The sequence below is a fragment of the Danio aesculapii genome, chromosome 2 (assembly GCF_903798145.1).
Source record: "Danio aesculapii chromosome 2, fDanAes4.1, whole genome shotgun sequence".
Classification (NCBI taxonomy): domain Eukaryota; kingdom Metazoa; phylum Chordata; class Actinopteri; order Cypriniformes; family Danionidae; genus Danio; species Danio aesculapii.
Window position 1 is genome coordinate 30,609,101 of NC_079436.1, and position 27,227 is coordinate 30,636,327.

Consider the following 27,227-nt stretch of genomic DNA (forward strand, 5'->3'; position numbering starts at 1 on the left):
CTGTGTGGACTCTTTGTAGCGTATGCGTTAATGTCATCTGTGACGATGAATGGAGCTTTTAATTATTTTGCTTTAGGAAAAAAGTCTTCAGGGTGTTTTATCGTGCAGCTTTAAAACTTGGCACAACCGTCTAGTTTGTAGAGGAAAATGAGTTTTTATTGGTTTTACTTTTCCAAGCTCAGTGCATTTTAAAATGCACTAAAGTCATTTTACAGTGGATTACAGCTGTGCTTGTTTTTGATCATCTTTTGCATAATCCCCCAAATATGAGATACACAAGCCCTAAAAATCACTGTATTTATTTTTATACATTAAACAAATTGCATTTAAGTGAACTGAACATATGCATTTGTTAATTTAATGTTGAAATATATATATATATATAAACCTGCTTTTATAGATATTTCATTAACATTTTAAAAACTATATAGATTAGAGAAAATATATGATTACCACTACATTCCACCTGTAAAATTCTGATAAATAACCAAACCAATCTCTGTTGCAAGTCTTGAAAGGGTAGTTTACCGAAAAATGAAAACATAGTCCTTATTTATTTACCCTAGTATTGTTCTGAAGCCGTATACTCTTATTATTTGTGAGCAGAACAAACAAAAATTCTGCTCCCATTCATGCATTTAATGATAACACATTAAGGCCCGATCCTAATTCTATTTTTGTACCCCTTCCCCTACCTCTTCCCCTTGGCCTTTGAAACCGTGTGAAGGGGAAGGGCTTCAAATGTACCCCTAAGGAATGGGACACCACTACAACAACATCATGTCATCGCAATCTCTTCATATGAGATCGACTGCTGTAGTTGTTCCAGTTGCGTTATTTTTTTGTGTTTATCTTCAGGAAATCACTGAAGGCAACGATATCATGTTGTCATAACAATATAATGTGCCAATAAGCTCGTAACTGTACTGTACATTTACATATTCACCTATAGAAAAGAAATTAACATTAATGTTATACCAGACGGTGTAAAAAGGTCGTTCCCAGCCACTAGACTTTTCTGACAGGGTGTTCGAGTGACACGTGTGAAAGTATATTGTTGGACTACTTAGTTGGAGTTATTATTATGGATTAGAGATAGTGAAATTTATCGTTTTCTTTTTAAAAAGCATGTTTGTAAAACACAAATGCTGCTATGTGTGTAATAAAACATATGCTTGTAGTAACAATTCTTAATAATGCCAAAAAAAATTAATTTATGCATCTCCTGACTTGCATGCTACCATGTTGCCATTGTAGCTGGTGAATTTCAAACCCCTTGGTATAGTCCTGGAAAATCTCCATTTCAAGGGCAATCTAGCCCTATGCTTTCAAGCTAAAGAGAATTGGGACATCCCGACGTGAAAGTGCAAAACGAGGGGTAGGGGTAAGGGAAACGGCTAAGAAGTAGAATTAGGATTGACCCCAAAACAACACCAGGATACATTTCCATCCTAGGCTATTTCCATCCCTGAAAAAAAAAAAAAGATATTTGTGACCATTTCATCTCAAAATACAATTGTTTCCCCTCACAACTGAGTTTATATCACACAATTCTGGCTTTATAACTTGCAACTGTTATAAATAGAGAGGTACAGACATGCAGTTTCACTGTGAGTTTCTTAGAATTACAATTTTATATTTTAGTAACACAATTTTATGCAATTTTTATCTTACGATTCATTCATTTTCTTTTCAGCTTAGTCCCTTTATTAATCAGGGGTCGCCACAGTGGATTAAACCGACAACTTATTCAGCATATGTTTTACACAGCGGATACCCTTCCAGCTACAACCCATCACTGGGAAACTCTCATTCGCACACATACTGTACATTACGGATGATTTAGCTTACCCAATTCACCTATGTCTGTCATGTCTAGCATGTCTTTGGACTATAGGGGAAACCAGAGCACCCGGAGGAAACCCACGCGAACACTGGAAGAACATGCAAACTCCACACAGAAATGACAACTGACCCAGCCGAAGCTCAAACCGGTGACTTTCTTGCAGTGAGGCGACAGTGCTACCCACTGCACCACCCTATCTTACGATTGAAATTTTATAACAGCAAGAGTTGCAAGTAAAAAAGGTCAAAAGTGTGAGCTAAAAAATAGCAAACAACTTCTTATTTCTTCGTCTATGTTGTGTTGCTTTGACACAATCTACATTGTTAAAAACACAGTATAAATAAAGAAGATTTGAAGTAAATTCACTGGCAGAATCAAGCTTCTCTACCAGAGTTAATGAACAATGACTTAATATCATTTTTTGGTGGCCTATCCCTTTAACGTGTTATTCTGCAGATGATTGTGAGTGAAATCCAGCCATTTCAGTTGGAATCCAGAATCTGAAATTTCACTGAACAGCAGAAACCTCTCTTTGCATAATTCATAACCTCATCAAACATTGTGCAGGAAGTTCAGTAAAATGGCCACTCCTTTACACATGAGGCAGCATGGTGAATGGAAGACTTGTGTTAAGTCACGTCGGTCACCCTCTCCGCAGTGACAGGGTTATCTCTTAGCTTGAGGTGAGTAGAGGAATATAGCGCTGAAGGTAGAGAGGATCTCTCTCGATTCTGAGACCGCCAGCTTTCCAGCAGTGCGGACCAAGGCCACGGTGTCACCTCTGCGGAGTGGGAGGATAAGGCTGAAAGATGTCGACCCTCCACACACACACTGATCTTGGGTCAATCGCCGGTGTCCACTCAAGTAACCCGCCGTGTCCAACTTCTGCATGCTGCGATTGGACACTGAGAGCACAGCTTCTGCGTGCTCACCCCGCGGGGCGGATAAAACAGCCGTCACCAGATAACGGCCGTCTGTGGGCACCGTGAAGATCCCTGCCGGAGGGGAAGAGCCACATGAGTGCGGTTTATCTCTTAGACTGGCTTTAGGAAATGGAGACTGTGCACTTACCTGTCTGAGGGTTATAGTGTCCTCCATCATTGACTAGCACTCTGTCAAAGGCAATGATGCCGAAATCCCCTGAGAAAGTCTGACGTGTGAGACCAGCAGAGAAAGAAAAGGGGTCCGTCACCGAATTCTGCTGTGACACTGTTGTGGAGAAGAGACTTTTGTGAATATGAGAGTTTTACAATCGTTCATTCATTTTCCTTCTGTTAAGTCCATTATTCATCAGGGATTGCCACTGCAGAATAAAGCGTCAACTTATCCAGCATGTTTTACACAGCAGATGCCCTTACAGGTGTAACACAGTACTGGGAAACATCCATACACACTCATTTACACGCACACTACGGCCAACTTAGTTTATTCAATTCACCTATACTGCATGTCTTTAGACTGTGGGGGAAACCGGAACACCCAGAGGGGGTCGACATGAACACCGGGAGAACATACAAAGTCCTCACAGAAATACCAACTGGCCCAGCCGGGACTCAAACCAGCAATCTTCTTGCTGTGAGGCGACAGTGCTAGCCACTGAGCCACCACGTCGCCCCAGTTTTATAATCTTGACAAGCATATTTTGATCATTATATAAACCAAACCGAGTCCAAAGTAAATTTGCCACACCTATTCCCAAAATGGGAATTTTAAATGAGAACATCTTGCCGTGGTCATGAAACTGCAGTTTTCCATGTTTTCATGTTAACTGCTCACCCTTATTTTCCAAAAATGTCTTGAGAACATAACAACAGTGTCACTTTGTATCTTATTTTTTGTTCCTTTTTGAGTCCCCAAACTGGCGTTGCTCAAAAAAATCCATGATGAACTTTCCATTTAGGCAAAGTTGTTCGAAAACACCCACGTTAAGACCAGTTTTCTTGACAGCACGTGTTTGATGCACATCATTTGCCTCAGTGAAGGTTACACGGTTCCACTTTAATGTGTTATTTTGCACCTACTAATAAATTTACCAGGCATTGCAAAGAAAATTACACTTGGCAACAATTACAATTTGCACTTGGCAACAGTGTTAAATGACAAACTATGCCTGGAATATTTTAAAATCCCTTTTGGCCTTTGAGTGGTATAATATAATTAGGTTGTTTTGATGTGTTGGGTTTTGTTATATTATATGTAGTAGTGACTTGTTACCTGGAGCAGCAATGGGTCTTTGATGCGCAGGACTCCATGGGACATGAACAGCTGTAATGAGAATTAATAGTCAAAATAATGTGAATTGTAATCTGAGTGTGTACATTTCAAATAGTTTTCACAGAAATGACGCAAATGTAAATAAAAACATCAAAAAGGATAGTATTTTTCCACTGACATGGTTATCACCAGGACTGATGCTGCTAAAAACCTCTATTTCCTTTTATAAATTTGACCCTTTAAATGTCATTGTTTCATATAATTTATAAATAATTTGGCCTGCAGTGCTCAAAAACAGAACACTGGGGGAAAAAAAACAAGCCAAACCATAGAAAAATGTGCCAAAACATTTAACATTTTACATTTCTAAAAATTAGTTAAACACATCTCACAGCCAATGAGAGACCAGCATCCAGGCCAGCGGGAAGTTGGGGGAGGAGTTACAAAAGTATATACCACAGTATCAACAAGCATGGCTTCGGTTGACAAAAGGGTTTCTTTTTGGTCTATTTGGACCCAAGAAATGGAGGAAAAACTGGTGGAAATTTGGCAAGAGCACCCGTGTGTGTTTGTGCAATACCACAAACGGGTTGAAAAAGACAAAAAGTTGGAGAGAAATTGCTAATTCCCCTTAAAAAACAGGTTTTTACACCACTAAAGGCTTCTTTCTCATCATGTAGTTAATAACAAAATATATACTACGTGCCCTCATGTTGTTTCCATGTGACTACTAGTGTGTGTTTGATTGTGAGACGTAGTTTGTGGACTGAGATTCTACCTATTGTAAAGTAATGCAGTGTGAAACATCCTGTCATGATCCATCTTGCAGTGTGAACACAGCAGTGACGGAATGCTACCCCAGACAGTCATGCAGTGTGAAAACATCAGTGATGCGACTACTTTGAAAATGGTGCAGTCTGAACTAGGCATGAGGATACAAAGATTTAACAATCCATCTGAAATATGCCAACCCTGAAAATCAAGCAAAAATCTACCTGCTGGAGGAGGTTGTTTGGTATCATATGAGACGGGGTTGACAGGAGGATAACCTATGAAAGAAAATAAAGACCCTTGAGTCATTTCAAGCATGAGCTTCCAAATTACATCGTCTTCTGCTGTATACCTGGAGCTCCTGCAAATCCCGTCACAGGTGTTTTGGTGTCCTCTGAGCTCTGATCCCGTCTGACGGTGACCCTGCGCACATACCCAGGTGGGCCGGCCTGTCCGGTGACCACCACAGGCTCGTGGATGACTGGTTGCTGGGGTTGTATGTGGTAGATGGGACGTCTTGGGGTATTGGGTGGCTGAGGGAAGTAGGGTTGGTGTGGGACGTGTGGCTGCTGGCGCACATGGGGATGGCCGGTGGGCGCTGGCACTGTTCTGTGGGGTATGATCAATGGTATGTGGATATGAGGAGCATACGGCCTCATGGGTTTTGTTGGAGCTCTAGTGTCAGGGACAGACACTGGTCTCTCATGCCGAACAGGCAGTCCTGTAAGAGAAAATAAGACGGAGATTTATTTAACATAACACACCCAAATGAACAAATGATGTTATTAAAGGTGCCCTATAATGAAAATCTGGGTATACCAAGGCATAGTAGAATAATAAGAGATCAGAATATGGAAATTATTTTTGTCTAGAGTTTGCAAGTTCTCTCCGTGTTCGTGTGGGCTTCCTCTGGGTGCTCCGGTTTCCCCCACAGTCCACAGCTGTAGTGTATGTTTGTGTGTGTGAATGAGTGTGTATAGATGTTTCCTAGTGGGTTGCAGCTGGCATCTGCTGTGTAAAACATATGCTGGATAACTTGGCAGTTCATTCCGCTGTGGTAACCCCTGATGAATAAAGAGACTAAGCCGAAGAAAAATAAATAAATATATATATGGAAATGGACATACCGCAAGCCCCAGAGACCATTGTTTACTCATGTAAATTCCATGAGTGTAAAACCCCAGTGGACAACGGGCCAATTAGAAGACAAAACAAACTGTGATGGGATTCACTTGCTATGCCCTCCTCATTTGCATGTAAGACTACTTTAGGTTGTTCATCCAGACCTGACGTCATTAAGAGAACCCAAACTCATGTGGCTCCGAGATCATTAATATGCACGCCTCAGGCTGTGTTTGATAAGCAACAACATTTTCTAGTGAGAAAACAATAATAGTTTCCGTCCACTAGCTATTTTAAAGGATTTTCATTTTGAAAACACAACCACAGATTGTTTACTATACTTTACTGGGCAACAACTGCACAAGACATGTGCTTGAGGAAGCAAAATGCAAGATTTACAGATTATACATTTATTCAGCTCCACTCCGAAGAGGCATGAGGTATATTTTATTGTATCTTTTGATGATAATTTATCGTGTATATTGTAAAATGTGAAGGTTATGTTTCAGCAAACACGTGTAGACTGCTGAATCATGTCAAATCACTCAAATCGCTCAACTGTCATGTGGATATTCAGATGATATTAAGTTCTGGTTGTGTTTTCTTTGATTTTATAGCTTAAAAATACAACACATTACATCTCTATCACTCTCTTTATTCATGATTAATTATAGTTTACCCTTTATCCACAGCTCGTGAACAAAATAGGTTAGCATTACTCTGATTGAGTTTAGATTTGTCCTTGTTCAGCATAAGTGGAGTGGAGTGGAGCTCATTAATATTCACGACACAATCCAAATATGGTCAATTATGGACCTTCTGCTTCTAGAGGTATTTTATGGAGTAATAAAATGAGCTAATAAAACTGTTTCTGGAGATTTCTGTTTCTAGAGATATGGTGGTGATGTTCACTAAAACAGTAAGATTGTGAAGTATTGTAATGTAATAATACATTTATTCTATTAATGGGAAAGCCGAATTTTCAGCATCATTACTGGAATCTTCATCCTCTCGTCCACAAATTAGTTTAATATTATGAATTGTTTCTCAAAAAAATGACTAATAATAAACTGCTGCGTCATTTTTTGAGCAAACCTCTTTTCTTTGAAGTCAAGAACGTCAACATTTATTTCATATCTTAATATTTTGTAACTGTGATTTTGAATAATTGTTTAAAAGAATTAGTAATGAAACATTTTGTCCACCGTCGTGTTGTTCTAAAGTTTATTTTGCTGTGGAACATAAATGACATTTTGAAGAACAGAGGCTTTTGCGCAAGAACAAGAACTAGCCATCAGGGAAGTCAGTTGAGAAATAAATCTCCCCCTAGGGCCGTTTTCCTGCTTGAGTTTGCACCATTTCTCCACCCCTCTAAAGTGTCGACTGACAGCAATTTCATTTAAGGGCAGCATTCAAAAATGTCAGCAACTGGAAGCCAGAGATGTGCCTGGACTTTGGTTTGTTATATGTAAACAGTGCTTGTGTTAGAATCTACTAAGATGTAGATCTAATTTAGTCCACTCAAAAAACAATCCTGTAACAAATTATGTCCTACAACTTGTAAAGGGCAAAAAAGCAAGTTTTTCTGCCAACAATTTGAATGTTCCTCAGGTGAGGTATTGGTAACAGGACCATTTTGCTTACCAACTCTGTTTGATTGAACATTCATTGTATGATGGAAAAAAATCATTTTTTTGACATTTTATTTAATGGTGTTCTTGTTGCAGTGTAACTATATATTTAACTACTGACTAACATTAATTCAGTCACACTTTATAATAGGGTTTTGTTAGTTAATGTGCACTACCCGTCAAAAGTTTAGGGTCAGTCTGATTTTTAAACATTTTAAAATAAGCTTCTCCTGCTCACCAAATCTGCATTTATTTAATCAAAAATACAGTAAAAATAAAATTCTGAAATGTTATTAAAATAACTCTTCAAAAGTAGTTTATAAATTAATTTAATCATTTATTCCAGTGATTTTAATGATGAATTTTCAGAGTCACATGATCCTTCATAAATCACTCTAATATTAATTATTGTTATATTATTAATAATATTATTAATAGTAATAGTAATAAAAGGCAATAATGACTGGAGTAATTATTTTTTTTTTATTAAACTTCATACAATAAGAAAGCAGTTATATAAAATAAATAAATAATATAAAATAAATATTTAACAATGCAACAATTTATTTTACATTTAATAAATGCTGCCTTGATGAACAGAATCATTTTCTTTGTATTTCATTTATTAAACATTAACACACTTTACTAATGCCTTATTACAATCCAAATACATGCTTGTTAACTCTGTTTTCATAACTAATGTTAACTAACATTAACAAATACAGTAATAAATGTATTGTTCATGTTAGTAAATGCATGAACTAACGTTAGTACAACCTTATTGTAAAGTGTTACCATTAATTCCATATACAGTTGAAGTCAGAATTATTAGCCCCCCTATATTATTAGCCTCCTATTTATTTTTTCCCCCAATTTCTGTTTAACAGAGTGAAGACTTTTTTCAACACATTTATAAACATAATAGTTTTAATAACTCATCTCTAATAACTGATTTATTTTATCTTTGCCATGACGACAGTAAATAATATTTTATTAGATATTTTTAAGACACTTCTATACAGCTTAAATTGACATTTAAAGGCTTAACTAGGTTAATTAGGTTAATTAGGCAGGTTAATTAGACCAGTTATTTATAACGCTGGCTATGTGAAAATTTCCTTTCTCTGTTAAACATCATTTGGAAAATATTTTTAAAAATTAAAAAAATCAAAGGGGGGCTCATAATTCTGACTTCAACTGTATTTATTATATAGTTATGGTTAATATGTTGGTTACGTTTAAGGTTAGTTGCATGTAATTATGCACAATTAATTGTTACTACTATAGCAAGTACACCGGACATGTGTAACATTTCTATGAATGTCTTATTAATTATAAATATTAATAATTTACTAATTAATTGATTAATTTCGATTAATCAGTTAATTTGGGGTAAATTATTCCTGCAAAACATAATGCCAAGCACAAAAATTTACGGTTACATACACCAGCCCCTTTTTAAAAGAATCCATAAATCATTTAATGACATTTAACCCATAAAAAGTAACAGCAGTTAATCTCTGATGTTTTTACTAGTTCTTCAGGCAAACTTTAAAAGTATTTTGTGATGCTTCTAAATAAAACAACCCAGAGAACTTTTAATGTTCAAATCAACTGATTTTAAACTTCACAGCGCACCCTATTTATAAAGGTTTTTGGTCTTTATACAGTGCCGTCAGCTCAGGAGTCTAATGAGGGAGAAAACTTGTTTTCAGCTCACACTTCCAGCCCAAAAGATCTCACACATCTCACACACTTTTCCGAAACCTTGCATTTTCTCTTTAATCCCCCTTTTCTGTCAGTGGGTTACAAGCTTTTATACAGCGATGCGAGAAAACAAGTTTCCCGTTCTACCAGATGCTGCTGCCTAAATTGAGAATTGTAATGCGTCATTCCTGACATTAGGGTCTATTTGGACGCTGAATTCTATTGGCTGCTGTGGGAAGTGATTCAAAAAGGGGTGGGGCTCAAGTCCCATGGGTTCATTCCAAGCTAATCAACCGGCAAAATGGACACAGCTAAAATCCTGCGTCAGTGCTGTTTGTCTGCATTGAAGCTGCTGCCTAGATATCAGATTTCATAAAAATATATTCCCACCCACACATCGCATCTCCCAAGGGATAATGGGCATATATCTGTGTGTTTCCCACAAGTCTGTTTGGCAGTCTGAGCAAATAACAGACTCATCACACATGCATAATGCCTCACGGCAGCAGCACAAACACATGTTTCAGAGTAAATCATAGAGATGCTGATTTAAAATACTGGATGAGGGGACTGAGGCAACACAGAGCTGTGGGTTTAATGAGTCAAAAACATTCATATGCAATTAGGGATTCACCACCCTGTGATGTGGAGAGAAAAGCATATTTAGCTGATGAACGGGAGACTGAAGCTGAATGGTCCTCTGTTGGGTGTGGTGATTTTGTGCAAGGATACATCAACACAAACACACGCAATGTGAAGCAAGTTGCACCCTGCAAAAATGGCCAGACCTCTTTATTTTGGCCAGTTTGAGAACTTCCACATCGCTTTCTGAAAGTTTTTTTTTTAACTAAGACTGACACTGAAGGTGTGGTCATGTTTTATAGGAATTGTCGTGACTGTGAGATTCTAAGAAGATGACTAAGTAGAATTAGAAATTAGAATTTAAAATGTAACTTTTTTTTTTCCAGTTTATTTTATTATACTGTCGTAACAATAAGTCACTCCTCATTAAAATACATGTTTCAACATGTCATACATGCACAAGAACCGCCGAAAAGAAGACAAATTACATCAAATTTGTAAAAACAACTGAACACAATGTCCTACTTCATCTCAAAAGTCCTTTGTAGACTTAAAATAACTCAACACTTTTGATTGCACCAAATTTTAAAAACATTACCATTGCAACTTCCCCAGACAGTCTTTCAAACTTATTTTTCCTGCTCGTAAAAAATGGCACAAATGCGCACAAACAAATAGTTCGTTTTGAACACAAACAATAATCATCAATGAGATCATGATTAAGAACTCAAATAAAACTAGAGACATGCACTGCACAACTGAGAAAGAAACTTTAACTTAGACAAAGATTGAAGATACATTTATGCCATAACAGAATTACCTTGATTACAAGATTCTAATTAGTTAAACTTATAACCTCATACAATTCCTAAATAAAACTTAATCTGGGAATTTTCTGAGAGCTCTGACACCTATGACCTCTCAATCTTGGCCTCATCTAATTTGAGGAATTCCAAATCACCTTCTTGAACAAATAACTTTAACTTGGACCTAGGTGAGAATACCGTCAAGACCGGTCCATAGGATGTACTCACACTAAGCTATCCGAACTATACCCGAGCATGTTTGACTCCCATTTCCTGGTTTGTTTGACAAGTGTGAGTGCTTTGTGCTGCGCCCGAGCGAGATTTGATTGAGCAGCCCTGGTATGGTTAGAAGAGGTGGTCCAGAGGGCAGTTCAGGTGGGCTTTGGTGTAGTATTCTTGTAGTGTGAGTGCAAAGCATGCCTAAGTGCGAAACTTAAGATGCGACGTCGTATTAAAGGGACTGGTTCATATGCATTTATTAATCATTCTTACTTTTCAATAAACGCCAACTGTCATAGATTATTAAAGATGCAAAACCCTTGCTGCATGACAGCTGCGCCTTCAGCAAACCTCCTAATATGTGCAGCACGATGACTTTTATGAAAATTTATGAGCATCAAAAGTGGTGGATCTGTTCAGCAAAAGATTTTACTTTAAAACTTAAAATAATACAAAACAATATAACTAAATATATATAATAATATAGAACATCATAATCTCTTTTGTACAAATAAAGAGGGCTTCTCTTCCTAATTGAACTGTCTTTTCATCATCGATGACATAAGCGCACTCTGGCTCGGAAGGTTAAATACAGTGTGAGTGCGGGCCAAGGCGGAGAGTGGTGGGGGGAGGGGAGCAATGGGCACAGATCAAGGCAACCGTGCTTTGTGAGAGTACACCCTTCATGTTGTTCTAATCCCCTGGAACTTCCCACCTCCCCCTTTTAATCTTCGGAACACAAATTAAGATATTTGAGATGAAATCTGAGAAAATTCCAGAAAGGTAAATATTCAATATGATTTCAGTGGTTCAGGTGTAGTGTTATGAAGCTCCAAGAACCTTTTTGTGCACCAACAAAACTTGTTGGAGGTTTGTATGATTACAGTTGATCCACTGAATTCAAATGCAATGTTCTGATAATGTTTTTGGTTCCATTTCTGCACTTTGAAAGTCAGACTCTCAGATTTCATTTAAAATATCTTCATTTGTGTTCTGAAGAAGATCTGAAGGTCTCAGAAGGAATTTGAACATAATTTTCATTTTTGGATGCATTAACCATTTAAGGTTCAATCACACTATATCAGAATTGCCATAATTGTGATATCCTGACTAGTAGAAGTTTGTTTACAACCTAAAACAGAGTTTTCTGAGAGCTCCAACAACTACCGTATGACAGCTGTACCCCCTGACTGCAGCATAGTTATGTAAGCACTGTGTTCAGGCATTGATAGTGCACAATTCCAAATCTGACTATGTGAACGGCTCACATACTCACAAGAAGAACATCACATGCTGGCATCTCAAAATGAAACACCACTGGTGAATACTGAAACCCCAAGGTGAATTCCCCTAATGACCACTTTATCAAAAACAACCAAGGCTCTGTTAAAACCAGGTATGTTACCAGATATGTATGGTACCAGATGTTTTTTCCTGATCTAATCACAAGTGCACAATCTCAAACACAGGTGTAAACGGGGTCTAAAACATTAAGATTGTCCACTTCTAGATGTAGCTGAAAACAGATTCACTCTGTTTTGGTAGTCTAAAAGCTCATGTGGATTAATGTGTTCAAACAGATACAAAAACAGCTACTATCTGCCTGCTGAGGTAATTCGTTATAGGACATGAACATTATAGGATGTAATGTTAAAGCGTAACAGGTAAATGGGGTTTAAACTTTGCCATTTACAATCAATCAGTAAGTTCGGTTTAAAGACGAAATAAAGAAGTAAAAAGTGTGAAGAATTCAGGCAGAGGAGATGCTACTTATGTGTTTATAAGTGACCCTGTGTCATAGAAAATATTGCAAGGATATTTTTGGATGTTTTTTAAATTTAAGATTTTTATTTTATGCCAAAAATCATTACAATAAGTAAAATAATATATTTTTTTAAATGTCCTACATTAAATAAAAAAAAACTACACTTTGATTAGTCGTGTGTATTGCTAAGCACTTCATTTAGGCTAATTTGTCTTTTGTAAAAAGTAAAAACCTATTTTTTTTATTTAAACTTTTTATTTTATATAAACTTTATTTAAGATTTTTCAGTACTTTTTTAAAGAACAACTCCTTCCCCAACTATTTAACCTCTTACAGATGAGGAAATAAATAAAATAATAATAATAATGATATATAAAAGAAGAAAAATAGTACATGCCATCATAAATACTTTCAAGGGATACGTTTGTACCTCAAGTTACATTGTGTTACATTGTAGTTACCTCAGATTACGTTGGTGATAGGTTAATTAACCTCTAAATGTGCATATCTAAATATGCTGTGATACTTTTCCACCTCTTCAGAAAAATATCTATCTTCATTTGTAGACATGCAGTTATTTTTTTCCATTACATAGACCTGTTTAAATCTTTGAATCCACTGAATCCACAAAGCCACCTTTGAAGGATTTTCTTCCGTCCAATGTATTGTTATCATTTTTTGCAACCAGTAATAATATCATTCATTCATTCATTCATTCATTCATTCATTCATTCATTCATTCATTCATTCATTTTCTTTTCGACTTAGTCCCTTTAGTAATAATATCCTTGTACAAATCTTGTTTCTTTATTAAACATTTCTTTAGGCAGTAAGCACACTGGACTGATTGGTATTTCTATGTCTAATATCTACTTATCTATTTCTTTTTTAAGATTTTTCCAAAATTCTTGAATCTTAGAGCAGTACCAAAAATGTGGGTATGATCTCCTATTTTACCACAATTTCTCCAACACAAAACAACAGTATCCCTATCCTTTTACAGTACATATGTAGAAATTACAAAAGAAGTATGAAAGTACCTCATTTTTACTTTCCAATCAAATTCTTTCCATAAGTGACTATTAATTCCTTTATGACATCCTTCACATAACTCAATCCAGACCTCATCCACATTTACATGTATAGTATTTAGTTCTAGTTCCTATCATCTATATTTTATACAGTTTTAGTTACTAATCTTTTGTGGAGACATGTTTTATTTAGCTGGAATGCTTTTTGCTGCAATATTTCTAAAGTATTCTTCTATTTTATTTGGTTCCTGCATGACTAGAGCTTTTTTTATGGTTTGTAATGTAATATCTTCTCTGGAAGAACCTATAGATATCTTTAGATGAAATATTAAATTGTTCCTGGAGTTGTGAGTGAAATTAATTTCTTTTCCAATGAATAACTGATGTATTGTTATAAGCCCCTTATCTAATTTTGGCTAATTTAAAAGTGATTTTCTCAGTATTTAGATTATTTATTTACCTTCAAATTTTTAAATAGTTTCTCAGCCAAATATTGTACAAACAAATCACACATCAGTTCTTGATGTAAACAATATATTTAGTATTAGCTGTTTAAATACCAAAATACAGGGTAAATCAAAAAATATACCATACTGTAACTTTGAAAATCTGTATTTAATCAAAGAAATACGATAGAACCTTGGGTAATTAATCAATGTGAAGAGTATTAAACAAATTTTTTCAAAACTTTAGAGTTTCCTTAAATCGACCACAGAAAGAGCTTAGCTCTCCTTTTCTTATTTGCAGGTTCTCTTTTCTTATTGGTTCTCGATTTTCAAAGTTGTGGTATTCATTTTAAATCACCTTGTACAATTGTAAAATTAAAATACATTAAATATATAAAATAGCTATATATACAAAAAGAATTAGTATTATAATTAGTTAATCATTGTTTTTAACGCAGAGGAACAAACAATTTCAGTCATCTAAATGAGTCCTGATAAAAATGCCTGATCTGTCTGATACTCAGAATCTAATTACTTTCAGTGTTAAAATCTGTTCTCAGAGCTGCAGGCTGTTTGTTTCAGCATCTATTGGCTATAACCAAGATGCGTTCTGAAATATTTGTTAAATGAGTTAAAAGTAGACAATAATTTAACATATACATGCTAAAACACTATGAATGCTATATTAGGATTTATGCAGAAAATTAAACAAAAGGTGTTATATAGTTTAACATTCATTTACGCAATGAATAAAGTATATTTAATTGAATTTATTGCTTACTAATAAGAGCTCATTAGCAATGAAAAAGCATGCATATACAGTACACCTGCTCAAAGGGGTCAGGATTTTAAAAGTGATTTAAAAATGATAAAAGTTATAAAAGTGACAGCCAAGATTAATGAAAACAACTAGATTAAATGGGATTGTGATCCAAAATCAATACACAGCTTAATACCATGTGTAAATGCTGTTTTCTCAGAAAACTTTCCAGTACCGACCCCAATCCTGCTTAGCTTAGATGTACAATTACAATAGGGTGGCGTAAACACAGCCTTAAAAGTCAGTTCATATCTTCACACAAGTAAAACAATAGTATAAACACATTCAGCTAGAGCTTCCCTGACATTATCTTGACTGAAAGATATCAATCAGCAGGAAGAGAGAGAAAGGAACGAGGACACGGCTGATAAGAGTGTGGAGAGGAAGGGAAGTCTATTCTTATCCATTTTTGGGGGTACTGGGAGGATGCTAAACAACAATGTACTTGCCGTACAAGTGTTTCAAAAGAATATGAAAATGGTTCCAGATGGGTTCAAGAAATGAAATTAAGTCATTGTCTCCAAAGCAAGATTTTTTTTTTCTTCTGAGCACGCCTTAATGATGGTCAGAAAGAAAAAGTGAATCAACATTAAGGGTGTTTTCTAAGCAGCCCTCAAACATTCCCAGGCTTAACAAATGCCTTGAATCATAAAAAGACTAATGAAAAATCAATGAAGAGCCATTAAAGTAAATTAGGAGAAACTGAAGTCGGTCGCTTTGTCACAGAGACGCAGCTGGATGGGCCGTTCCTGTATTGTGCAATGTGTCTCTGGCGTGATCTGCAGCCAAAGAGTTTGAGTAATGCTGAAGCTATTCAGGGATAAGGTCTATTGTGTTTCTGACTTGAAAGTTTTAACTGTATCATGTCCTACACTGTAAAAAAAAAACATACATTTAGTTTTATTATTATTATTATTATTATTTCATTTAGCTATGAAATTACATTATGGGACTATGATCTTTCCTCTAAAAGCTTTTGATGTTGAGAAGTTTGAAATGAGAATTTTTTTTGACATTTTCAATTTTTTGAAGTAGTATATTGTTTGGGTTGGTGTTGTAAATTATGGTACAAAAAACCGGCAAAAAACTGCCAGACCAGTATTATTTTATAGACCTAATTATATAATATTACTATTTATTATTATTTTTAATAAAATATATTGTTTTAAACTACTAATCGTAATTTCAATCAAAGTCACTTTGTTAAATTGCAAATTTGAATGTCATGAATTCCCAGGACTGGGTTGCAGCAGAAGGACATCCACTGGGTGCATTTGCTGGATAAGTTGGCGGTGCCTTCCTCTGTGGTGATGACCGCTGATAAATAAAGGGACTAAGCCGAAGGAAAATGAATTAATGAATACAGTTTCATTACCACACAGGAAGATAAATTTACCTGGCTAATCTTGTTGTCTTTTTTTCTTAAATGAATGATCAGAAGTGGACAGCAAGATTATTATAGTTTGGCAATTTTAAATTAGTAGTGTCGCCTCACAGCAAGAGAGTTGCTGGTTCGAGCCTCGGCTGTATCACTTGCCGTTTCTGTGTGGAGTTTGCATGTTCTTCCTGCGTTCGCGTGGGTTTCCTCCGGGTGCTCCGGTTTCCCCCACAGTCCAAAGACATGTGGTACAGGTGAATTGGGTAGGCTAAATTGTCCGTAGTGTATGTGTGTGAATGAGTGTGTGCGTGGATGTTTCCCAGAGATGGGTTGCGGCTGGAAGGGCATCCGCTGCATAAAAACATGCTGGATAAGTTGGTGGTTCATTCCGCTGTGGCGCCCCCTGATTAATAAAGGGACTAAGCCGACAAGAAAATGAATGAATGAATTTTAAATAAGCCTTTATTTCGATACAATTTTTAAACTTGATATAATTTCAGTTTAGTTTAATTTGTTTCATTAATGGTTTTGTTAGTTTAATTAAGTTTTTATTTACACACATTTCTATTTAGTTTTTATATATATAGTTTCCATTTTACTTTTAGTAATTATTTTAGTAATGCACTTGACTGATGTGTTTGGCTGTAAAAGCATCATATACAGCCTCATATTTCCACCTCCGAATCAGTGCTTATTAATTCTAAAAATAATCATTGCTTTTGCTAATTATCATTTTATTTGAAAGAGGTTTTTCGTGTTTATAGTTTTATTTTGTTTATTTATTGTGATTTTGTTGTTGTTTTTTTTTTCATTTCAGTGTCCATTTTCAACCACTTCCATGGTAGTCGAAAATACCTTCAATCTGATTGCTTTCATAGTGTATATGATCATGTGGTTGAATGTGTTCGAACAGCCACAAAAGACCACCTACGCATTCCTTCTTGCTGGTAAGTCATGCAGCATTTTTTTTTTCATTCATTAGTACTCGTGTGTCGCACTGAGCATTCCTGTGAATGTAATGCAGAGTGTGACTAAATAACAGGGATGAATTCCGAACACAAGAAACACATCTGAGCTCACATTAATGCTAAGAGAAAACAGTCATGCGTTTTGGCTGACGGCTTATGATCTGACCACTGAAATGCATGTTAATAGCAGCCGGACACAGGGCTTTAGAGATAGCATTAATGCAGTCCAATAATCAGCCTATAGATATTGCTGTATTGTATTTATTCTTAATCTACACATAAAACTTAATTTTTTCCTTTTTTAAATTGACCTTTTTGTTTACCTTTACATGTTCTCGTAAGAATAAGTGGTAACACTTTACTTGAAGCAGTGTTCATAAGACATGAAACCTTTGAATGTAAATGAGAAACCATGAATATAAATGAGATTCGATGCATGCTTATGAGAATTGTCAATAAGTAGCATTTGCTTGTCATTTTAAATCCAAAGTTGACATTGTTTGAGATATCTGTGCTATGACAACTTGAAAAACAAATACATCAAAATCTGTCTTTGTCATGTGTGTATGTGATGTTTCACCTCAAAATACCCCACAAATCATTTTTTATATGGCTTTGAAATTGCCCATAATTTAAATTGGGTAGTTTTGGTGACTGTCGCTTTAAATTCGAATGAGATTGTGTGCCCAGCCCTCTTTACAAAAGAGAGTGAATCTACAAATGCCTGTGCATCTGCATAGTAGCAGAATCTAAACAGAACAAATGTTATCTGTGAAAAACTGAAAATGTCAAAAGAAGTGGCTTAGAGCTAGGTGGTCTAAGGAGACGCTATGTGTATCCTAAAACTCAACATTTATAATACTTCTTCATATTATAACTGACATTATCTTCAACAGGTACAGCACTTTAAAAACAAAAGTTGACTCAACTTAAAATTTTAAGGCAACCAGCTTCAGGACATTTTTGAGTTTACTCAACTTAAATCAAGTCCAGTGCAGTACTTGGGTTGAAAGTTGAGTCATCTCAAAAAAGCTTGCAGCAAGTTGCCTTACAATTTTGAGTTGAGTCAACTTTTTTTACAGTGAGTGTGAAATCTCTAATAGCGGATGGCTGCTTCTCACTCAGGGCTGTTTATGGTAATGAGAGAGAGTTCATCATTAATGGGTGGGGCTTCCCTCCTCTGATGACATGTATAAAGGGTAAATGTCAATCAAAGTGTCTCTGCAGTCTGTTCTGTTTTTATGTAGTTGGCTGGCTATATTAACACACTGTTGACACAACTGTGTTTCAAAAGTTCACACTTAAGATATTGCTTGATGCTATTATCAGGTTTGGCATGTTGTCCCGGGAGAGAACCCTGAGCTCTGAGATAATTAAACCCATGGCTCCTGCCTAGTCAATTAGCATGTAAGGGGGTCTGAGATTAAGTAGGTCTCGAGAGCTCCCCCTGGTAAAAGGAGTAAAGGGAGGAGTTTTTTCCAAAATGAAGGCAGTAAGGTGAAATCGGTCTATTTATTGTAGGCTTGGATCAATCGAATTGGATTATTGCTGATTATGGACGAGAGACCAGCTGCGATCATATCACATGCTCCTCTCAAAATTAGTTTGTAAAACTTCATTTAAACTGTGTTTATAAAGGTGATTTTTGCATAATAGGTCCCTTTAAATCTGTCATTAATGTTATAAAGTGTCATTAATGTTTTTTAATACAGTGGTACAAATTAAAGCTGTCATTAAATGTCATTAAACATTAATAGCGCTGTTATAAAAATACGCGAGAGAGTAATGACACTTTTATTGAGAAATTTTGAATTGATAAAAAGTGATCAGAAAAACATTCATTTATTCATTCATTCATTTTCTTTTCGGCTTAGTCCCTTTTATTAATCTGGGGTCGCCACAGTGGAATGAACCACCAACTTATCCAGCATTTGTTTTATGCAGCGGATGCCCTTCCAGCTGCAACCCATCACTGGGAACCACATACACATTTATTCACACACTCATATACTACGGACAATTTAGTCTACCCAATTCACCTATACCACATGTCTTTGGACTGTGGGGGAAACCGGAGCACCCGGAGGAAACCCACACGAATGCAGGGAGAACATGCAAACTCCACACAGAAACACCAACTGACCCAGCCGAGGCTCGAACCAGCGATTTTCTTGCTGTGAGGCAACAGCACTACCTACTGCGCCACTGCATCGCCCAGAAAAACATTCACGACACAATTATATTGACTTTATGACAGTCATGTTGATGACAGATTTATGACAAGTTATGTAGTCTTGGTAATTTCAAGTTGTCATGACAAAGAAAAAGACAGGTTATGATGTGTTTGTTTGTCAAGTCGACATCTCAAACAAGGTCACCTTTGCATTTAAAAAGACAATGGAACTAAAGACACTTACTGACAGTTGACAAACATAAAGATACTTTTTAATTGTAATGCGCTTATCTCAGACTCAAAGCACTACAGAACATGTTTAAAATCTCCTTCATACTCATGTCATGATTTTAAAAGTGTCATGGCTTTCTTATGAACGTCCCCTTCAAGTAAAGTGTTAATGAAGTCAGATTTAATCTCACATTTAAAGTGATAGTTCACCCAGAAATGATAGTTCTGTCATCATTTACTCACCTATTTGAGTTGCTTTGTTCTGTTAAACACAGAAGCTGGTTGATGGTACACATTAACTTCAATAATGAAAATACTATGTAAGTCAATGGGTACAATCAACCAGCATTTTTCAAAATATCTTCTTTGTGTTTAACAAAACAGAGAAGCCCATAAAGCTTTAAAACCATATGAGGGCGAGTAAATAATGAGGACGTTTTTATTTTTGAGTGAACTATAACTTTAAGCTGTATGCATCTAATGCACTAAAAGGAGCCCTAAGACTCATTTATACAGGTGTCGGACTACACTGGTAGATCTGGATTCCTTTGATCTGATGAAAAGAATCAGGTGATAAAAATCTTTCGTTCAGGAGTCAGAATACATGGGTTGTGCTGTAGGCTATGCTTTTGATTCACAAAAAAAAAACCTTGTTAAAAAGAGTAATTCGCGGGATGTCAGATTACAGCAGTTGTGCTGTATGCTTTTGATTCTCAAAAGAAACTGATAATAAGACTCATCTGTTAGGGAATTGGGCCATGCTGATTGCTGTCTCGCACAGTAGGTTCAGTAGCATTGTTGCTTTATTCTCTGTAAGAGAATTTTACTACTTCTAACTGCATAAGATTTAGAGTCTTTAATACTTTAACGCTACACTTATTTTTTATTTAGGGTTAAAGGGAAAATTTATCGTGTGTTAACACTGCATAAATATTAAAATTACTTTTAAAATCCCATACACGTAAATACATACAGATCTTTGTGACACTGACCACATCAGCACAGTAACTATTTAGCCACAGATCTCAGAAAAACAGTTTGTTTCAGCAAGAGACAGACCACCGCCCTTATCAGGAATGATGACATCACCCTTTAATAGACGTTAAAGAGAATGTGTTCTCTGGTGACATCACAGTCATCTCATAGCTGAACATCTGCAGAAGGGTGTGGGAATTCATCACCTCCTGAGGCCCGTACGTTGACTTTGGAGCTTAATGAGTACCAGACCTGCCTGCAACTCAACTCGCTTGCCAGTTCTAAACGTTACAGGCAGAGAAAACCGAGCATGACGCAGTGATAATCTAAGACCACACAACTCCTCCACTCTTAAAGACCACTGAAGAACACTAAAAACAATGTTTCGGTGGTGCTGAATGTATACGTATACTGTACTATATATATATATATATATATATATATATATACATACACAGTTGAAGTCAGAATGATTAGCCCCCTTTGAATTTTTTTTCCTTTCCCAAATGATGTTTAACAGAGCAAGGAAATTTTCACAGTATGTCTGGTAATATTTTTTCTTCTGCAGAAAGTCTTATTTGTTTTATTTCAGCTAGAATAAAAGCAGTTTAAGGTCAAAATTATTAGCCCCTTTAAGCTACATTTATTTCGACTGTCTACAGAACAAACCATCATTATACAATAACTTGCCTATTTACAGAAATTGGGGGAAAAATAAACAGGGGGTTAATAATTCTGGCTTCAACTGTAATTGATGTATACTGTAATTTTCAATGTATACATATGAAATGTACAGATCAAGAGTGAAGTAAACATTTTCGCATTTCAGATAATAAATTATCTGAGCTTTGAAGAAAGGTAACTAAAACTACAACTGATCAAGTTTTGGATTTGTGAAAAAAAAGGCAAAGGGATACTTTCCAAAGCACCTAACTGTTGTTTTGACATATTACAGGCACATTAAAAGGGCACAGGAAACCCTTGCTGGCCCCCTGCCTCTCTAGAGCTGGGAGGCATACAGGCTATTGTATACTATATGTATCCCTTTATTGGTTCAGCATGGAGAAAGGTTGCACTTCAATACATAGCATTCCATTGACTCCAGATTAATGGGAACACCACATTTGGTAACAAATGCCTAAAGATGAGATCACAAAAATCGGAAGTTGCACGTTGGAAAGCAAAAACAAAGACAGACTTTTAGGAGAGCTACTTTCCATTTTCTGTAACTGGCTAAATGTGGGCATCTGCGGTTTTCTCATTTTGCCATTAACTTCTGAAAGCTTACCTTGTTCTTTACTCGTATGGTCCTTATGAATCTGTTTAGCCAATCCTGCTAGCTGGCTGTGAAAATTCAGAAGGGAGTTCTGAAGAGTTGTGATCTCTCCTGAATGACTTCCCAGGGTGTTATTCAGTTGTGCCACCTTCCTCTCCAATTCCCCTGAAAGGTCCTGGATATTGCTTGCTCCACCGTCAAGCCTTCCACAGAACTTCTCCAGAGCCTTCACCCTGTCATCCACCGCAGAGACACCCTCAGCTACTCCAGTTGTGTTGACTTTACACATGCTCAACTCTGTGGTCACTCGGACATTCAGTGCATCCAGTTTGTCTTTTAGCTCCGCAATCTGGTTGTGGCTTGGTCTGGCAGTTTCTGACTGAAGAGATGGATTGCCAACCTGCCCTGTCTGGCAACAAGTGGAATTCAAAGTGTGAAGGTCTTGGCTAAATTTGCTAACCGTGTTTCCCAACCCTGTTATAGCCCCAGACAAGCCAATTACATTGTCACTCAAAGCATGAAGTTTTTTGCGGGTATCCTGCATATGGGCATTAATGAATTGTTTCTCAGGTGACATCCTAATATTATCCTCTAATGCATGGATCTTTGCTATGCTGTTTACAAAATCAGAACGCAAAACATCCAGATCATTTCTGCAGAGTGTCACATCCTTCACAACACTTTCTAGACCTTCAAGCTTTTTGGAATGAGAGTGTTGATTAATTTTGCAGTCGGTAGAACACATTTGCCCAATTTTACTAAATTTGTCCTCCAACCCCTGTATAAGGAACTTGTTTGCAGTAACCTGAGTTTGAAGTACATCAACCGAATTGCTCGACATCACAGGGAAGGAATTATTGTTCATTTCAATCAATATGGAAGTGAACTGGTCCTGAATACCATCCAGTTTCTGATCCAGAAGTTGACGTAGCATAGCTACTTCATTCATTATGTCCTTGGTAAGTTTTTCCTCCACATAGAAACAATAAGTCTCTGCGTTCCTCTCAGTGACGTTCATCCTGTCCTCGAGGTCCTCCAGACGTGAACCGATTACATCTTCCATCTTCAGTGAGGATAGATGCTCTAGCTCATTGTCCATTCTGGCATTGAGTACACGATGAGCCTCTGCCACTCGAACTATTTCCCTCCTCAAGTCACTGTAGTCACCATCAGCTTTTCCAATGGTTGTTTGGCGGTTTGTGGGCACTAGACCATCAGACATGGACAAATCCAATCGGAGCTCACGGATCTCCTTTCTAAGCTCAGCTTCCTTGTTGTTCACTAGATTGGTGAGGCTCCCGTAGCCGTTCTCCTGTCCTTCTTCACATGTTTTTTGAAGAGACTGAATCTTTTCATCACATGCCGTTTTCAGTTTGGTCATCTCGTCTTCCAAATTTACAACAAAATCCTTCTTGAGCTTCTCAAATTTCTCATCAACGTAAGCCTGAAGGACGTCTACATCTTGAGAAGCATCACCCGTAACTGGTAGGCTTTGAGAAGCACTATCCATAAGCATTCGGATTTGATTGTCATGTCCTGTCACTGTTCCCCGCAATTCCTCTAGAGCTTCGTCTTTGGTTTTGAGGGCATCTGTGACATCATTGAGTCTTGCCATCACCGTTTCCATTTCTCTTTCTCCATGAGTTTGGCCTCTCACAGCCTGGTGGCCATCAAGAAGCACCACACTCTCTTCTGTGCCTCCAGTTCTTGCGCTGTCAGGTGAAGCCCTGTCATTGAGGAGGGTAATGAGCATCTTGCTAGTGTCCTCTTGTAAGTCTGTCCGCAGGTTCTCTGCCATACCTGTCATGGCAGCTTGAAGATCCAGAACTGTCTGACTGAGACGTTGCACTTCTTCCTCCAACATTCGTGTTCTGTCAGGTCCTCTTCTGATGTCATATTGTACTGTTTCTCGCCGCTCTGGCCCTGTGGTGACAAAGCATAAATAGAAACAAATCACTAATAGGATCATTTAAACCTACATAATGAATACATGCATTAGAACATACAGAAACAACATGCAATCATTGTGAAAGATTCCGTACTTTGTGCAGTTCGAGTTTGTCCATGCTGTGGATACTGTGGGTATGATTGTGGATAAGCTGTTTGTACATTTGGAGAGCCTTTAACTTCCCTGCAGTCTGGACCTTGATATCCTGGACAGCACCGCCATTCTAATTCGGTCACGGTCTTGTATGCTATCTTATAAGTTGGATGAAATCGAGTACGGTATCTGGAAGAAAAAAAAACATTGATTATGATGATTTTACATGAAGTAAACTGAGAAAAACCAAAAACAATGAATAAACAACTTGACTCCTTAATCTCTTTTAAATTTGATTTCATCAAACTATTATTTACTAAACTTAAGCCACTTATTGTTACGACTTTGAACTGTGAGTAATGGACCCTGAAGTATTGCCCCTATTACAGGATGAAAGCAAAGGTAAAGGCAAGTATAAACTTGCACAGACTGAGAGGGATTAATAAGAGGAGTCTTCTTGCCTAGTCTGCCCAGCTTCACTTAATGGTGTTGATCTTGTTACTTCTGATGGATAATGTTGCAATTACAAGGGCAATCATTCTAGTTATTATGCCACAAGTTGAGCCAAATGATTAAAGTCACAGTTGCTTCAGATGACAGCAAGGAATTTGGTGAAATGCTTCTAGTGCAAAAGTGAATAGTCAAACAAAGCCACATATGGCAGTCTTGAATTCCTTACATGACATGGTTTTCTAAATAAAGGAGAATGAAATCATCCACCATAAATCTCAGAAGTATAAACTGTATTAAATTGGCAACTCTGCCTTAAAATATAGCTCTGAGTGTCTGCGTATGTCAAAAAGATTTCATCTTAATGTACAATTTATTGTATATTCTGTATTGCCTTCCAGTCTCCACATATTCAATCAAGCACTAGTCTGACCCAATGGGCTTTTAAAGCAAACAACAGCTTACATCATTTCTTGTGACTAAGTGCTGTAGTACAAACAACCCTCTGAGTAGCATTTTCTATAAAACATCACAATTCTGTCATAACAATTCTAGACTAGGACATTCAGTTGAGTTAATGAATGTCTTTAGTGACTTATAATCTAAATGTTTACTACATAGTAAGTGAAACTGCCCTTCTGAAAGTGAGATCTGAAACAGAAAATTAGTCAGCAAACTACAGGGAACAGCTTGAGTACATCTTGCACTTCACTCTTGGCACTGCCACAGAATCAGCACAATCTGGAAAATCGAAATCAATAAAAGGTATTTAAAAAACTAAAAACACTACAAGAGTTAGTTCCAAGATGGCTGATGTTCAGCACTGAGAGTTTGTATGGCTGCACTTGTTTTTTAGTCAGTCCAGACCAGAGTATGTGAGTAGTTGGAGTCTAAGTGATTTCTTGAGGAATAAAGAGGTGCTTTGGAAAATCCCAAGTGATTACAGAAAGCTGTACAGGCAGGGTGGGGAATCTCTGTCATTCCTTTCCACTCACACATATACACTGTTCTAGAAGGTCTTTGGAGCCATACTCAGAGAACACATAGGTTTATATTTTTTTTAATTATTAGCATGCAGCACTATGCTTCTGCGAAACATTACATTTCGTTCCACCATATGTCCTCACATTTACAAAAGTGAAAAATCTTGACTAGACTTGTGTTATATAGTCACATATCTAAGAAAAAAGAAAAAAGTCAGAATTGTTGGAAAATTCTTAATTAGGGTATATGAACGAGGACTTTTAATTTCAGCCAGCTAGCCTCAGCACTTCCGGTGAACTGTCTTTCCATTATAAAATTGGCACATTTGATTTCTATAAAAATCAGTGATCTTCACTGCCTGATAGATATACGATATAAAGTGGGTCTCAGACCGGACAAGAGGCACTGCATTAAATTCCATTTTCCCTCGCCTTGTCTTTAAATATGACAGTTTATTTTACTCCAGTATTTTCAATGGAGTTTCTGCACTAACCTGCTGGTACTGACGGCACTAGCGGTTACACTGTCTTTCATCTCGCTTTATGCTTGCACAAATAAATGAATGCTTAGGTCTATTTAACTGAATGTATTGTAATTACATTACAACATTCATGCTGTAAAAAGAACCTTATGGAATTTAAAAGTCATATTAAGCTGTCACCAGAAGTTTATTATTGACTGAAAAACACTATCTGTGCATATACCCCATCGTGAGTAAATAACTTTTGCAATAGCATGACTTGAAAATGCACTTCTGAAAAGAAAAGAACTGATTGAAAAAATAAACTATTGTACTTTTTTGTATTCAACTGCAGAATAAGCTTCATTTATTTGATCGCTGTGCTCACTATGTAGTTTTGAGCAGTGTCTAAAGCTAAAAGCATACAATTCATGTGACACTAAGGGTGCTTTCACACTTGGTTCAATTGTCTTGTTTCCAAAACCACAATACAGATAGTGAATTGTCACAAAAAAACATTAAAAGCATTCAGAACATCGCCAAGGTACAAAGATTAGGTGATACACAGACATACACACACAAATGAACATAATGAAAACTAAAGTTGTACAGTTGGCGGTTCACTTCTGTTATGTGGTACGATTGCATTCATATCAAAAGTGAACCATATCAGAGTTTGCATGAACCGTACTCCAGACCACCTCTTTCAGGCGGACTTGGGTACAGTTCACGGGTGTGCACCCGAGTTTAGAAGACATGTTCACACTAGCTAAACGTACCGTGATTTGACATCAAATTAACCTGGATGCAGACCAAAAGTGCTAGAGTGAAATCACCTTAAATCGTCAACAGAACCGTACGGACTGTGCATCTGGTGACATTTTTTGTAACAACATGCTCAATGGACGTGCAGCTTGCACATGAACTTTTTTGCTCTATTACATAAGGTGTGAACTCTTGTTGCACAATAAAAAAATAACAGCATACTACTGAAGATGACAAAAAACAACAGATGCCATGTTGATGAGTGCTTGTGTGAGGAGGAGATAAAAAGTTGCAATTCTGTTTTAAATGAGTAAAGACATTTGAATTGATTCTAACTTTGCAGAGAGAACTGGACAAGGATGAATCTTTTAATGTACCTGTTAAACACCTGTCTTTATACACTCTATCAGATGTACTTTTTAACTGCAAAACATGATCTGAGTGACTAGTCATATTTGGTGTTTACAATTGCATGGCAAATATCTTTACCAAACAATCCAAATGTTAGTTTCAAAATATTAACCCATTACACCTTCCCCACCAAGAAAAAAAAATGTTTGGATTGC

The 27,227-nt window shown here is 36.7% G+C and overlaps 1 protein-coding gene across 1 annotated transcript in view; it reads right to left on the minus strand.

Moving 5' to 3' along the window:
• Window positions 1–134: 134 nt before the first annotated feature.
• The window catches only part of emilin2a (elastin microfibril interfacer 2a), a 28,638-nt gene continuing 1,545 nt past the window's right edge, over window positions 135–27,227 (minus strand). The window contains exons 3-9 of the mRNA XM_056477100.1: window positions 24,004–24,191; window positions 21,974–23,884; window positions 5,184–5,552; window positions 5,056–5,109; window positions 4,061–4,111; window positions 2,918–3,055; window positions 135–2,841 (exon numbers count right to left, since the gene is read on the minus strand). Of these exons, the coding sequence (XP_056333075.1) occupies window positions 2,513–2,841; window positions 2,918–3,055; window positions 4,061–4,111; window positions 5,056–5,109; window positions 5,184–5,552; window positions 21,974–23,884; window positions 24,004–24,191 (3,040 nt within the window). The 3' untranslated portion in view covers window positions 135–2,512. The remainder of the gene's footprint in view (window positions 2,842–2,917; window positions 3,056–4,060; window positions 4,112–5,055; window positions 5,110–5,183; window positions 5,553–21,973; window positions 23,885–24,003; window positions 24,192–27,227) is intronic.